This window comes from Geotrypetes seraphini, chromosome 8 (assembly GCF_902459505.1).
Source record: "Geotrypetes seraphini chromosome 8, aGeoSer1.1, whole genome shotgun sequence".
NCBI classification, from domain to species: Eukaryota; Metazoa; Chordata; class Amphibia; order Gymnophiona; family Dermophiidae; genus Geotrypetes; species Geotrypetes seraphini.
The window spans coordinates 5957504-5973981 of NC_047091.1; the positions used below are offsets into that span (position 1 = coordinate 5957504).

The 16478-nt window shown below is 46.3% G+C and overlaps 1 protein-coding gene across 6 annotated transcripts in view; it reads right to left on the bottom strand.

Moving 5' to 3' along the window:
* Window positions 1–16478, bottom strand: part of MAP3K6 (mitogen-activated protein kinase kinase kinase 6) — an 82149-nt gene that overhangs the window by 39363 nt on the left and 26308 nt on the right. For 5 of the 6 annotated variants that reach the window (XR_004540498.1, XM_033957306.1, XM_033957309.1 and 2 more), the window contains 7 exons: window positions 13178–13511; window positions 12134–12241; window positions 11866–11915; window positions 10682–10777; window positions 6897–6984; window positions 5195–5328; window positions 2727–2854 (listed from right to left, as the gene is read on the bottom strand). Coding sequence is in view for 5 of the 6 variants with exons in the window: in XM_033957306.1 (XP_033813197.1) it covers window positions 2727–2854; window positions 5195–5328; window positions 6897–6984; window positions 10682–10777; window positions 11866–11915; window positions 12134–12241; window positions 13178–13511 (938 nt within the window). In the remaining variant the exon portion in view is untranslated. The remainder of the gene's footprint in view (window positions 1–2726; window positions 2855–5194; window positions 5329–6896; window positions 6985–10681; window positions 10778–11865; window positions 11916–12133; window positions 12242–13177; window positions 13512–16478) is intronic. The other variant, XM_033957307.1, reaches the window with a different exon arrangement.

Here is a 16478-nt window from a genome sequence, read left to right on the forward strand (position 1 = left end):
AAGGTTTGGCAAGAAGGCAGAAAAATTGTCGGGGGCAGGGGACCGAGTCAGCCAGCTCCCTCTTCCTTTCAGAGGATATTTCCAGCACAACACTGATGTTCTCATCACATGTTCAGACAGGCGCTGCTCAAAGCCACGTCTCATTATGTGGCTTCTTCTCCCATTCAGCCACACCATCCCACGCCTTCCCATCCAGCCCTTTCGGCGAGACATTACAAAACTACAAACCACTATGGCCATGGAAAGCAAACCAGCTAGAACGGGTGTTGAGGAGATCTTGAATTATACTGGAGAAACCCCTCCCCTCGACAGCCCCCCTCCCCGCATTGCAATCTTCCAAAATGTCGGAGAATACCGCTAAAAAAAATTTTCAGGACTTCACAAGTTAAATAAAACCATAATTAAGTGTATATAAATCGCCACTAAAGTGCCAAAACACTAACGGCCTCTTTTACAAAGCCATGCGGCAACAGCTCTCTATGGGCTTCGGGGCTTTGTAAAAGAGGCCGTAAGGGGCTCAATCAAAACTTAAACGCAAGTTTCAAGTTTATTAAGATTTTATACACTGTCTATCAAGGTTATCTAAGCGGTTTTACAATCAGGTAATCAAGCATTTTCCCTCTCTGTCCCGGGGCTTTGTAAAAGAGGCCGTAAGGGGCTCAATCAAAACTTAAACGCAAGTTTCAAGTTTATTAAGATTTTATACACTGTCTATCAAGGTTATCTAAGCGGTTTTACAATCAGGTAATCAAGCATTTTCCCTCTCTGTCCCGGTGGGCTCACAATTTATCGTCTAAAAAACACACCCAAGTCGGCACTTGGACGACCTAAAAGACAGGTCATCCGAGTGCCGATAATCAAACCTATTTTTTGGACATATCCAGGGACTCTTTAGGCCTCTGAATGCTGCTTTTTGCCCAAGGGTGTATTTGTATATTCTTTATTCATTTTCAAATCTTGCAACAAGTGTACAATATTCAATCAATTAATTCGTACAAAATCACTTGACATTCTTAACGTTATTATTATTAAATGCATATAAAAGGAGACCCCACCCACACCCAACCCATTCATCAGGAACAAACCCATTAAAATACAAGACATACCTCCCCCATCCCACACTAAAAATATTCCTATGTAATAAAAAGGTGTCCAAGGTGTCTAATCGTTAGAATATGTAATCAATGGCCCCCAAATCTTTTTAAAACTATTGTAAGCATTCTCTCCATTTTATAAATATGACCAACTGAATTCCACCAAAAGGGATAATTAAGTTTAGTATAGTCCTTCCAATTTCCAGTAATATATTGAATGGCAACCCCCGTCAGTATTAACAAAAGTGTATTGTTATTTGCTGAAATTGGACTCTTGAGTCTCATAGACGTTCCAAATAAAATAGTATCATAGGATAGGGCAACATGATTTTCTAACATTGAATTAATTTGGGACCAAATGAACTTCCAAAAGGCATTGACAAAGGGACAGAAAAAAAAGTAAATGATCAAGAGTCCCAGCATCTAAATTACAATGGCAGCATCTATTAGACCTAGAGCTGTCCAACTTTTGTAAACGAACTGGGGTTCAAAAAGCTCTTTGCAACAAAAAGAACCAAGTTTGTCTCATCGATGCTGACCTTGTACTTTTTAATCTCCAAGACCAAAGGGGTGTATTTGGAGGAACGGTTACGCCGAGCGGCACCTATTTCAGAGGCGCCCATTAAATAGGCCAGCTCTCGGCACAACTAAAAGTTAGACGCCCACGCCAGCGCTTGAGCACGCTTACGAGCAGCGATTCCCTGTAAGAAGGCACCTAACACGTGGCCACGCCCAGATCTAACATGCATAGCGCCTCTTTTTTTTTTTTTTGAAGGCCGCCTAAATTTTTAGAGGCGCCTTGTTACAGAATCGCGCTTTCTTGATAGGAGCCTAGGTTTCAATCAGTGTCTGACGTCAGAGAAAGGGTGGGACCGCCGGAAGAGGAAGCAGCGCAGGCGCAGGGCTCACAGAAGGGCCGGGACCGCCAAGAGGAAGCAGCAGGACATCGGTAGGAGCTTCTACATGATGGGGGGGGTCGGGAGGCTGTGGGGGTGCGAGCGGTCCTTCAGGGTGGGGGTGCGTGCGAGCGGTCCTTCGGGGTGGGGGTGCGAGTGGTCCTGCGGGGGGTGAATAGGACGTCGGGGGGGGCATCAGGCTTTCAGGGTGGGGACAGGACTTCAAGGGGGAGAGGAGAGTCGGGGCGGGCGAAAGGAGAGTTGGGGTGGCCAGAGGAGAGTCGGGGCGGGTGAAAGGAGAGTCGAGCGGCGACGGGAGAGTCGGGGGCAGCATGCGCGGTATACGGGTGTGCGTGGTATACAAAATTTTTTTTACATATATTTCGGTGTCCCGCGCGCTATACCCGTGTGCGCGTTTTACACGGGTGCACGTTATCTACGTGAAAATACAGTAATCGTCTATCTCGAATGCTAAGCAATTTACAATACAAAATGGTAATACAAGATTTAAAAATCACAAAGGCAAAGACAAGGACGGACAAACAAAAACAAGAGGAAACAGGGTTGAATTACAATAAAATCAAGGAGAGAGAACGAAAAGGGGAACAACAAGGAGGGGGGAGGGGATTTCTTGAAGGCAAAAGGACGGCTAATGTCAATGCTCAAAAGCAACTTTGAACAAAAACCATTTCAAAGCCCGTATTCCCTTTTATGAATATGGAGAGAACACTCTCACCCCCGGGGACCTCCTCCATGAAGATCTTAATGAATCCGTCCTGGCTGAGGGAGCCCAGGTACCGCACGATGTTCCGATGCTTCAGTCGCTTATGCAGTGCAATCTCTTCATGGAGAGGCTGCGAGTACCTGAGCAGGAGAAACAAGAGAATGCAACAAAAGACGCTTAACGCACACTCTAAAAACTAGGGCCCCATCAACGCTTTGCACCTCCATCTTCCCACTCACCTACGGGCTATGTGCTCCCCCCCCTCTGCCATGAACGTCAGCTACCCCAACGTAAAACGTCCCACGAGAAACCGGAGAGTAAGAGATTGAATTCCGCGTACTGCGGCTTAGGAGCTCGCTTACTGCTGTCATGGTATGTGCAAAATTAACCCACAGGAAGAATTACTCCCAGGAGAGAAAAATGTATAAACAGTGTCCCCCCGGTCATTCGCGGTATATTCTGACATCATTGTGACATCATTGATGAGGTTGGCTCTTATTGGTGGAATGAGGCATTATGATGTCACAACACCAGCTCTGGTTATCAGAGGCTGAAACTCTTCACACTATTTATTTCTTCAATTTGGGGAGCTCAGAACGGTTTACATGAATTTATTCAGGTACTCTAGCATTTTTCCCTCTCACAACCTATCTAATGAACCTGGGACAATGGGGGGGGGATTAAGTGACTTGCCCAGGGTCACAGGGAGCAGCGTGGGGCTTGAACCCACAACCGCAGGGTGCTGAGGCTGTAGCTTTAACCACTGCACCACTCTAGAAATCAAAATATAGTAAAAGTGAACCAAGTAGAGGACAATCAAGCCATTGTGACATCACTGATGAGGTTGGCTCTTATTGGAGGCATGAGGCATTATGACGTCACAATACTAATCAGAGGCTGAAACTCTTCACACTATTTATTTCTTCAATTTTCTATTCCAGGGGAGCTCAGAAAGGTTTACATGAATTTATTCGATCCATGTACGTTTATAGTCAACACATCTTAAAAAAGGAGAGAGAATAGGAAAAGTTACAAAAAAAGGTGACCAAAATGTTCAAGGGGTTGGAACCACTCTCACGAGGAAAGGCTAAAGAAATTCAGCTGAGGTAAATACAATCGCCATATAATCCTGAACGGAGTGGAAATGTGAATTAATTTTTGGGGAAACAGAACACGATGGGGATACGCCATTGAATTACACAAAACTACTCCTGAAATAAATAGGAGAAAATATTCATTTCCACTCGATGTATAGTTAAGCTCTGGAAAATTCTGCCCATGGATGGGGCTATGTTTAGAAACAAATGGCTGGGAGGTAAAGGCCACACGCCATTAAGGCAGCCCTGGGGTCAGTAGCGTGGAATCTCGCCACTCTTTGGCATGCTGGAATCTTGGGCCACCTGAACCTGGAAGCGGGATACTGGGCTGGATGGGCCAGTGTTGTAATTCAATTGGAAAAAATATATTTTTCTTTCTAAACCTTTTCTTCTTAATAACACCCCCATTAATATGGTATCTTCAACAAAAATTCTTGGCGTTTACATAGACGACAAACTATCCTACCATGAACATATATCTTATATGATTAAAAATTGTTTTTTTAAATTACGGCAGATAAGATCTATTGCTAAATTTCTCACTCCTTCTTCTTTAAACATATTAATCCATTCATTTATAATAGCGAAAATTGACTACTGTAATGCCCTATTCCTAAACATCACACAAAAAGAAATAAGAAGAATACAAATAATTCAAAATACAGCAATAAAATTAATCTATAATTCTAAAAAATTTGACCACGTATCTCCACTACTGATAGATGCACACTGGTTACCAGTAAATCATAGGATCTGTTTTAAACTAATGCTCCTAATTTTTAAAACTTTATCATTCAATGAACCTCAATTTATCTCTAAATCTCTAATTCCATATAAACCTCATCGATCTCTTCGCTCTACTGATCAATGCTTATTAGCAGTTCCATCTTTAAAAATCATAGGCACCAGAAGAGCAGATATTTTTACTGTCGCCGGTCCACAAAGGTGGAATAAACTTCCTCAATTTATTAGAATTGAAAAAAATATCACAACATTTAAAAAACTTTTAAAAACATATTTATTTAAAGATGCCTTTGATTTTTAATAGTTCCTTTAAATCTCTTACGTTTTAGTATTATTGTATATGGAGTATGATCAAGCCATTTTGTGCTACCTCTTTTACCCTACCTTTTGTACTTTCCCTTTTTTCTCACAAAACCCGAAATTGTAACTTTTTATCCTTTCCCTCTCCCCTCATGTACGTTTTAAATGTTTTTTTGTTATGCTAATATAATTACTATGTTAAGTTTCTTATCTCTTTTTATTATATTATGTACATCGCTTAGAAATTTTTATAGGCGATCCATCAAAAGATTGAATAAACTTGAAACTTGAAACTTATGTGCTTATAACCCAGTTGGGGGCAGGCGAATGGCACCAAACCTGCTGTCCCGTTCTGGAATCTCCTTGATAGCAATGCGCACTTGGTTGCTGAGGTCCCGGCCGGCATAAACGACCCCATAGGTGCCCTTGCCCAGGACAACCCGGTCCCCGGCCTCTGTGTACTCGTAGTCATACTGTAAACAGAGAAAGACAAAAAAAAAAAAAAAAGGAACCGAGGTGTAAACTTCCAGACATGAGCCCCGTTAAGCTGCAAAGCGAGACGGTTACATCACAGGGGGAAATAAACCTGCAATTACCGTCACATTATCCACCACAGACCTTTCAGAGTGGCCGCCAAAATCTTTTCTAAAGGATTTCGTGTGAAAATAGGTATTTCTTGATCCGTTTTGTCAATATTAGTTCGAGGTGGTTTACAACATGTGCCTTTGCCCTTTCCAGAAAGGAGAACGAAGCCAGGAGCTGTGCCAAGACTAATTTAGGGAAGGAGAGGGGGGGCACTAGATTTACCTAAAGTTAGCTACATCCTGACCTCCCTCAACTCCTCCTCCTCCTCCTCCCTGTCCTGATGGGGCTAGAAGCAAAAAGGATTGTTGTTGGTTTTTTTTTTTTAACTTATTTAAATACAGTCAAACCTCGGCTTGCGAGTAACGCGGTTTGCGAGCGTTTTGCAAGACGAACAAAAACAGTTCAGCAAATTTTAACTCGCAAAACGAGCGTCGTCTTGCTAAACGGGCGCGTACGCGCACGTTCTGTATAAGCATGCAGGTCGACGAGCGCCCTGTGCCGCGCTCATCGACGTCGTACATATTTATACGTAACGCGCACGTACGTGATCGTCTAGCGGGATGGCGCTCGGCTACGTGGGCTCTCCAAAGTGGCGTGGAAAGGGAGGCTGGTGGACAGCAGAGGCGTCGCCCTGAAGCGCATCCATCGGGAGGGCCGTGACAGCACCTGGTCACCTTCAAACTGCTGAAGGGGCTGCGGCACACGGACATCATCCAGACAGGTACCCACCCTTGGGCCACTTCCTCCCAGTTCCTTATAGCGCCCCCTTTGGGTTGTGGAACGAATTGTATGAGTTCCCATTATGTCCTATGGGAAAATTTGCTTTGATGCGCGAGTGCTTTGGATTACAAGCATGCTTCTGGAACAAATTATGCTCGTTAACCAAGGTACCACTGTATTTGTAATCCTTGTGGACCTCCTTCCTCCCCTCCATGACAGGGTGGCAGTGCCCCCTAGTATCCTGATGCACTAGTTCCCTTGAGACATCACTGCCGTCTCTCTTCTGAACTCTCCAAAGCATCAAATGCATCGCTTTCCCAGTGGCACGTCACAAAATGTTATCTCGGGTGTGATCCTCCTGCATAGGGTTAACTAGACGTCCGGATTTCTCTGTATATATCCTCCTTTCCGAGAACACGTCCGGGGGAGGGGGAGGGGTTTCCGGATGGTTTTTCAAAACCCGGCACTTTGTCCAGGTTCTGAAAAGCTTCTAGCAATGCGGCAACGTCACACGCATGCGGGTGATGTCATCGCATCACACCAGCGCATGTGCAGCTGCTGTCTCGACAAGCAAACAGGTTGAGGGGGGGTGGAGCCGGGCCAGGCGGAGTCTGGAGGCAGGGCCCTGGATCCGGATTTTCGTTTATGAAAATCTGGTAATGCTACTCCTGCGTCAGCTGAGCGCTAGACACGTCCTGGCACCAAAACTTAAAAAGGACAGAGCTGGACACACTACCTCCAGGAAGTCTTCCGAACAACAACCTGCGTCATCACCGATGGCCCAGGTCTGGTCTGCCGTAAATGAGTGAATCACTTCACAGAACCTACACCAAGAGAAAAATAAACAGTTGCCCTCTAGATTTGCAAGCAGAAGTCATATGTTTGTATAAAGCATTTTCCCAGGAAGGGGTAAAAAGTGGACCTCACGGACCTGACGGACCTCGCGGATCTAAACCCGCACGTCCTTAAAAATCTGAGGTCCGTGCCGCTTATAGTTAGCTTCTGGCTCTGACAGACCTCGGTGACAATTTAGCGCTGACGGATCCGTCTCAGCATAGAGAGGGGAAAGTATTAGGATTCGTCAGCGCTACAATGTCACCGAGGTCTGTCAGAGCCGATTTACTGGGGCTGCAGGAAACCAGTTTAAAGGATTCGTTTTAGAGCCGCTCCAGCACTAGTCTCTGGCTCTGACAGACCTCGGCGACATTGTAGCGCTGACGGATCCTAATACTTTTCCCTCCCTATGCTGATGAATGTTCACCTTCACGCAGCATTCGAGAGTGCGGAAGCTAAAAATATCTTGGCTATACCAAATCGACAGGATGTAAGTGGCTTATTCTCAGGGATATGTCCTAATTCTCGCCTCCTCCCTTTTTCCCCCTCACTCCTGCTCTTCTAACCCTTTCTCCCCCCTTTTCTGTTTCTGCTCTGTTACTCCTTGGCACGGAGAACAGATACCTCAGTCTCAGGAGTCCCCTACAATTCTGTGTTCTCACCCAATGGTGTAATCTCCAGTATGGAACCAAAATGACTCAGATACAGTGAAAAATCAACGATGATAGATAGCAACACTTTCACATAAATTAATGCATGACGTCAAATTGTGTAATGCCAGAACAAACACAGGCTCCAAAACACGTAAAGTAGAAGGAAAAAGCCTCAGAAAAGGGCCCTCCCTCCTCCACAAAAGTGATTTATTCAAGGTGGTTGAGCGGTCAACTCATCGGCAAAAAAAAAACCTTCAAAGTTGAAAAAAAGCTCTGTGCAAAACTCAAAAAAGAGAGATGAAAAACTATTCAACTTATCTTCAGCTGATCGGTACACCGACGGTGGCCAGCATTTCACAAATCTGCTGCCTCGGGGGGGGTGTAGCGCGACCGATCGGACTTTAAAGTGGGACACTGAACGCGTCTTAGGATGCCGATGCGTTCAGTGTCCCACTTTAAAGTCCGATCGGTCGCGCTACACCCCCCCGAGGCAGCAGATTTGTGAAATGCTGGCCACCGTCGGTGTACCGATCAGCTGAAGATAAGTTGAGTACTGTATATACTCAAATATAAACCTAGATTTTTGGGCAAAAAAAAAATGGGGGGGGGGGGTCTCGGTTTATATTTGAGTTAGGGCGCTGATCTTTGGCCAGAGGGCCGCCGCGTGAGCGAACCGCTGGGCATGATGGACCACTGGTCTGACCCAGCAGTGTCAATTCTTATGTTCTTATGAGTCTTACTACTTTAGCATTTCTATAGTGCTACTAGAAACACTGTACATCAAACACGTAAGAGATGATCCCTGCTTAATAGAGCTTATAATCTAATTAAGGCAAACAGAACAAATAGGGGTTACAGAGGGAATGATAAAGTAGACATGGACCCATCTCAGGTCTCTCCCCAGGCCTATCTTAAACTTTGCTGGTCTAGTAGCGAGTCAGGGCAAGAGCAATCCTCCTATTATCCTGCCCCGCGCAGTCTCACTACTCAAAATGGCTGCCAAAAGTTCCCACAGTAACCTTGTGAGACTGCTGTGAGTTTGGTTTATATTCGAGTCAACCTTTTTTCCCTCTTTTAGGGGGGGGGAACTTACCTCGGTTTATATTCGGATAGGTTTATATTTGAGTATATACGGTAGTTTTTCATCTCTCTTTTTGAGGGTGTCAGGTCAAAAGCGCGCCGGGACAAAGGCGCGTGCAGACAATTGAGCGCAGCGCGGAGGCACGCGCCACAGAAAATTACTCTTTTTACGGCTCCGACGGGGGAGGCGTGGGGGGGAACCCCCCCACTTTACTTAGAGATCGCGCCGCATTGTGGGGGCATTGTGGGGGGTTGTAACCCCCCACATTTTACTGAAAACTTCACTTTTTCCCTGTTTTTAGGGAAAAAGTTAAGTTTACAGTACAATGTGGAGGGTTACAACCCCCCAAACCCCCCACAACGCCGGCGCGATCTCTATTCAGTAAATTGGGGGGGCCCCCAACAAAACCCCCTGTCGAAGCCCCTAAAAACTGTAATTTTCTTCGGCGCGCGCCTCCATCTTGCGCTCAGTTGTCGGCGCACGCCTTTGTCTTTCGCCAAGTTGTCTATGAACCCTTTTTGAGTTTTGCACAGCCCAGAGCTTTTTCAACTTTGATGGAGGTTTTTTGCCGACGAGGTGACCGCTCAACCACCTTGAGTAAACCACTTTTGTGGAGGTGGGAGGGCCCTTTTCAGAGGCTTTTTCCTTCTATTTAACTTGTTGTGGAGCCTGTGTTGTTCTGATATTACCACAATTTTACATCATGCATTAATTTTATGTGAAAGTATTACTATCTATCTCCAGTATGGAAGCCAGCTGGGTCTCTTCAGACTGGATCCACTACAGCGCCTCATTTCTTTTGGTCCGTGCGCTGCTGGTGTTAAACCTGAATATTCAATGCCTGGTCGTTTATGGTGACCAGCACCGACTATCCAGATCTTTCAATGCCGGATAGCGCCTAACTGGTTAAGGGAATATTCAGACTTATCTGGCAATGGCTTAGCGGGTGAAGATTAAAAAAAAAAAAAAAAAAAAAAATCGCATAAAAAGAGGCCTATTTGCCCGCTAAGCCCGACTGCTTAAGTTCTGAGTATCAGGATTTAAGCAGTCACATCCCCAGAATCCCCCCCCCCCCAATCATCTCCGGCACTAACCGAGCATTTTCATTGGCAATAACTGGTTAAATGTTGCTGAAAATGCCCAGTTAGCGGCCGAGATGCGAGCAAACCAATCCGGCCAGCGAACTTGCACTTAATATCGGCCAGAAAAATAATACGGCCTATGCAATCTGCCCATCCGTCACTCCACATCTTCTATAAAGATGGTTTGCTCAAGGCCTTATGACAGTGGTCTCAAACTCGTGGCCCGGGGACCACATGCGGCCCACCGGGTACTATTTTGAGGCCCTCGGTATGTTTATCATAATCACAAAAGTAAAATAAAACCGTTTCTTGATCATCTGTCTCTTTAGCTATAAATGACAATATTATTATTAAGACTTAGCCAAAAGGAAAGATTTATAAACTAAAAGAGTTTTACCTCATGCAAAATTGTCATTTCTTTAATAAGGCATTAAACTATTTTTTCTGCGGCCCTCCAGGTACCTACAAGTCCAAAATGTGGCCCTGCAAAGGGCTTGAGTTTGAGACCACTGCCTTATGACATACACTGTACCAGGCCTTTTCCCGAGCCTAGGACGCGACGTCAGAGCTGACGAGACAGCAGCTTGGGGGTTGCTGCTGGCGCCAGTAACGTTACAGAGGTACAAAGATATATGAAAACAAACATCCCTAACTCAAAAAGGAAATAAAGTGCTACGGTTCCTTCACGCTGGGTCAACTGCCCGAGCCGCTAAACAAGGCAGGTCAAATCCCACCAAGCTGATCAGCCAGTGATTTGGGAGCAGCGATCAATAGCCGGCCTAGTCGCTCCCGCCCACCACCAGCCAAACCTAACATTCATCCCATACCATCATCCCACGTTTTCTCAAGGAGGGAGGGGCAGTGCACTCACCAGCGGCAATGGTGCTGTGTAGAGAAGTAAAGCTGGAAGTCTTCTGCGGTGTGGAGCACATAGAGAAAGCAGCAACGCTCGTCACACTTGGCGATACTAGAATGAGGAGAGAACATTACCACCAAGGAGGGGCGGGGGGAGCAAATGGAGGCATGGATCTCTTCTTTCCCCACCCCTTACATCATGTGTTCCCGGTGGCGTAGCGAGAACGAGAGGCACCCGGGCACCTCTTTAATGTTCCCAGCACAAGCTGTTGCTCGCGCAACGACTCTTCCTCTGACATCACTTCCTAGGCACGGGTCCAGGAAGTGACATCAGAGGAAGAGCAGATGCTGGCACAACAACAACTTGCTAATGCAGGGAACCCGACTGTGTCAAAGCCACAAGGCCCATGATCTGAAGATCAAGAGCCCAATAGCACTTTGACAGTTATCGGATCACAAAATTACAGTACTGTACCCCAAAGCAATAGGAAAGGGGCTGCTGGCAGCTGTGTGGTTATGCAGGTTATCAGGGAATGGCAAGATTTCAAAATGATTGGGGGAGCCAAACAAAGACATAACGTCTCCCTGGACACAAAGAATGACCTATTCAGTACTGGGGGTGTTCAGTGGGAGTCTTTCAACTGCATTGCTGTCAGGGGGGGGTGAGCTGCTTCAACATGGGGGTTTCAATTGCTAGGAACAGGCAGGTTCCCTGGAGTCCTACAGAGCTTGCTCGTCTCTCACTGAGAATGCGATAGTGAAATAGCACCCCCCACTGGCCAAGGTGGACAACTCTTGCTCAGTTTAGAGAGGGAACCGTGCTCTGTACCCACCAGCACCCAACAGAGCAAGCTCCTATATCTGGCTGAGATGCCAAAAGTGGATAAATGGCATTTATCGTAGGCAGAGACCTAGTACTGTTCTAGATTTTCTAACCATGCATTTCGACATTCCTGCCTCAAGATTGCAGAGCCCTAAGCCGTTTCATGTCACAAAGTTGAGTTCCCAACTGTCACTAATTGTCTGATTCAGCCGACACATCATTCTTTTAACTCGGAAAGAAATTTTAACCAGCAAGAGTGCAAACCCCCCCCCCCCAAAAAAAAACAACAACCTTCTAACTTGTCCCGCAACAGCTAACCTTTCAGACCTATGGTAATCAAGGGGGCTGATCACACGATAAGAAATAACTAGGGTCACCTGACACCACGGATGGAAGAGGCAGGGAATGTCCAGCTGGGGGTTTCTTTCTGCAGGGAGAAACAAAAAGTTAAGAACAAAGCTAGGTTTTTACATTACGAATGTTCTTATATTCCGCAGTCACCGTGAAGTTCTACGCGGATTCCAACTAAGAAAGCCATGTCTGTTTATTAAATACTTGATAACCCGCTGACTGTTAAAAGTCACAGCGACTTACAAAATAATCACACATTCTTGAAGGTTGGAAGGCTGTGGAGGAAACACTTACCTCATCGGAAGGGCAAACATACGAAAGAGAAACAGCCCGCTCCTTCTCGCTGCTGCGCACGGTCAGCTGGGCCGGCTGCAGAACTTTGGACGGCTCCAGGATCAGAACCTAAGAAGGCAGAACACAGTCCGCTGGCACCGAGACCTCTTAATTATTCAACAGGAGAAAGGGAGAGATGGCATGAGGAGGCATTAGACGCTTTGGATCTTTTCCAGATAAGCCCCGCCAAAAAGTTAACCTCCGCCACCCAAAAAAAATTATAAAAAAGAGGCGCGATCTGTAGAAAGTAAAGTGGGGGGGTACCCCCACACCCCCCTGTCGGAGCCCTTAAAAAAATGGTCGGCAGTTTATCCTATTTTTTTATAATGTTAAGTTTCATATCCTCTTTTTTGGGTGCTCTGATGGGGGGCGTGGGGGGGGAACCCCCCACTTTACTTTATACACATTGCGCCGCGTTGTGGGGCCATTGTGCTGAGAACTTCACTGATTAAGGTTGCGTGCACTGGCAAAAGGTGGCGGGGCTTAATTTTCGGCGCATGCACTTTTTCCATTAGTGGCGGGGCTTATCTGGAAAAGATCCGACGCTTTCCCCAATTTGGCAGAATCATTAAGGGGAGGGTGCCACGCACATCATTTTGATGCCCCCCAGATCTAATAATGTCTGCTACCTTCACCAGGAACTCCACAGGCCTTTATGTGCCACAAAAGCAAAGATGAGGCCCCTAATTTCTGGAGGAATTAAGTCGTGCCCTACCATTGTTTGAAAGAGAGGGAAGCCAGGAAAACTTGCTCCATTAGCACTGCCTACACATGGGGAACAGTTCACTCTTATACTCTGGCCCCCGAGGAGCCTGGATCTCATACCCCGAGTATTGAGGGGTTGGGCTCAGCCTATTTCTTAGCTGCGCAGCCAAGGGCAGATGGACTAATATCAGCATTGCACTCGCTGGATATGCAACTTAAATCAGGATACCTCAAATATTCTGGAAAGCAGAGTGAAGAAAAACAAAACCAAAGAGAGTGAAGAGGAAGATGTTCAGAGACCTCAAATCTCAGGGTGCTCACCGGGCAGCACTCGGTAGAGATGAAAGGCTGACACGATTCCATCAGGAAGCCCATCCAGAAATCAAACAGCTGCCATTTTGGAAACGTGCTCTCGGGAGGCGTACTGAAGAGCGAACCTCGCTCCCAACTCGTCATCCCAGGAGAACCTCTCTCGGGGCTGGTCAGTAGGGCGGACACTGTTCTGAGGACAGTCGGCTCAGGGGTCGTCGGGGGTGCTGCCCTGTCCGGACTTGCGGTATGAGGCGATCCATTCTCAGGGTCGTTTTTAAAGTGCTTGTACATCAGAAAAGTCTCCATGACAGAAATGAGGTACCTGGGAGGTCACAAGAGAGACAAATTGGGGGAAAAGGAGGAGAGGAGAAAAAGAGAACAAGAGTAAGAGAAGGTGGGAGAAATGATTTTTAGAACATAAGAACATAAGACTAGCCTTACTGGGTCAGGCCAATCCAGGTCACTAGTACCTGGCCAAAACCCAAGGAGTAGCAATATTCCATGCTACCGATCCAGGGCAAGCAGTGGCTTCCCCCATATCTTTCTCAATAGCAGGCTATGGACTTTTCCTCCAGGAACTTGTCCTAACCTTTTTTAAAAGCAGCTACGCTATCCGCTCTTACCACATCTTCTGGCAACACGTTCCAGAGCTTCACTCTTCTCTGAGTGAAAAAAAAAAATTTCCTCCTATTGGTTTTAAAAAAGTATTTCCCTGTAACTTCATCGAGTGTCCCCTAATCTTTGACATTTTTGACAGAGTGAAAAATCGATCCACTTGTACCCGTTCTACTCCACTCAGGATTTTGTAGACTTCAATCCTATCTCCTCCCTCAGCCGTCTCTTTTCCAAGCTGAAGAGCCCTAACCGTTTTAGTCTCTCCTCATATGAGAGGAGTCCCATCATCCCCTTTATCATCTTGGTTGCTCTTCTTTGAACTTTTTCTAGCACCGCAATACTCCAGACGAAGTTGCACCCTGGAGCGATACAGGGGCATTATAACATTCTTAGTCTTCTTAACCAACCCTTTTTGTTAAATCATTCCCAGCATCCTGTTTGCTTTCTTGGCCGCCGCACATTGGGTGGAAGGTTTCATCGTATTGTCTACGATGATACCCAGATCCTTTTCTTGGGCGCTAATCCCCAAGGTGAACCCTCACATCCGGTAACTGTGATTCAGGGACTGAACATATAAGAATAGATTTACTGCAAGCATGAAGAGCCAGCCACACATTGGAGGGGGAGTTGGCACCATGGATGGATTAGTTCTCCAAAAACCTTCCTGAACATGTACCACTAACCCCCGTTATTATGTCCACCATCTTCAACTCAGTCTGTTCAACCTGCCTGGCCACGTGGCCGGACCTTCCGCCTGTTCTACGTTTGGCTTTTCTTTTCTCTTTTTTTTTTTTTTTTTAAAGTATTTCTATTTCTAGCTCTCTCCCTCAAAGTACGACGATCAGCCAGGAAGAACCAGGGATCCGTTAACATGAGGCTCTTGGAATCATCCCTTGTCTCTTGGAGAAGATGAAAACATGACCCTGCCTATTTTTAGGGCATCTACCATTTCAACGCGAAAGATTAGCTTCAAGTGGTATAAATCCTCATCAATCCCGGCGAAATAGGTTATTAAATTTGCTTTATCTTCAAATCTCTTGCATATTTTTATACGAGTTGTTTCACTATTTGTAATTTCGTTATTCGTACTTAGCTTTTGTACGCATTCATCCCCTTGGCCGACGCGTTGAAGCTATTCTCCGTCACACCGAAATATAGGGAATGGTAGATATATACAAGATTGAAACTTCGTGAACTGAAAAGTGTTTGATAGTATTTTTAGGGCATATAGAACACTCCATAGAATTTCAGCCCCCTGAGCATCAAACGCCTTTCCTCCGAGAATCAGAAAGCCGTCAGCACCAGTGTGTCGTAAACTTTAAGGTGCAGCACACCAATCTCGCAGCTGGAGGGGCACCCGGAAATGCTCCGATGTCCTCCAGCCGCGGCCCCAAACCTCCTATTACTGCCGGTGGAGGAGTGCTACAGAAGGAGAGGCGAGGAAAAGTAGCAGAGGCTTAGGCGACGGCTGAATGACTACAGGAATTGCCTCTCGCTACAAGAAGCTCGTCCCGTAAGCAGCCAGCCGGCGCCTCTCCTCCTCGCTGGCATCTCGCAGCAACAGAATAAAGTATTTGAGAGTTACCCTATTTCATTTCCCCCTTCCTAGCCTTTAGTACCATCCCCATAAAGACATAGGGCCAGATTCTCTAAACTCCGACACCATAACAAAAATACCATGGTGGGAGTGTCATTTTGTTTTTATGGTGATTCTCAGCACAATAGCTTGCAAATTATATGCATGCTATTTGTGCAGAGAATTACCGGTAAAAGGGAAGAGGAACTGTGCCTGGCAATTGCTAGGCACAGCTCCTCCCTCCTGTCAAAAATGAAAACAGAAACGCCCATGCCCACAGCTGCTGCTCTGTCAGCTCAGCTGACCAGGACTTCCCCTGCCACAATCGGCTCAGCTGGCAGGGAGAACCACCCTGATTCCTCCTTTCCTTCTGCACTCAAGGATAGCCCCCCTCCCCAGCAGGCCGAGCTCCCTAAATTAAATCAGTAGGAGGGATGTCCACGCCCTCCTGCCAAAAGGGTCTCCTACTCCGGTTGCGTCAGAGGAGAAGCTTCCGCCCACACACACATGCGACTGCAGGCAGGCAGGCTTTGCCGGCTTCAGTAAGTTTTTTACAAAAGCGCCGTGACGACATCACCAGCAAAGATGTGTCCGAATTTAACAAATTCGTCACCTCTCTAGGTTTCCCTCCCCCTGCATCCTCTCCAACCCATGAAAAAGGCACACACTAGACTTCATCAGTTTCCTCGATCTTACTGCCTACAAAACTTCAACCGATGACACCTGTTGGGAACACGTCCCCTGGTCCGACCACTTCTTAGGAGCTTTCTGTCTCCACATTTTCATGTCGCATCTTGGGACCTCACCCCGTACCTCTAATTCCATTACTTTCCGCAAAAAAATTTCTAGCGATCAGTTCTGGACCAAATTTCTTCAACCAATTCTCCTCCACGCCTAAGCCTGTAGATTCAGAAACCAACTGGCACAACTGGATCACCCTCTCCAAGTCCACCTACCACTCCCTCGCCCCACTTTCCACCAAAACCATCTCCTACTCCCGTAAGGCCCCCTGGTACCTTCCATATCACAGAGAACTGAAGCAGAAATGTCGAGCTCTGGAATGCATCTGGAAAAATCTAAATCCCCTACAGCTAAACA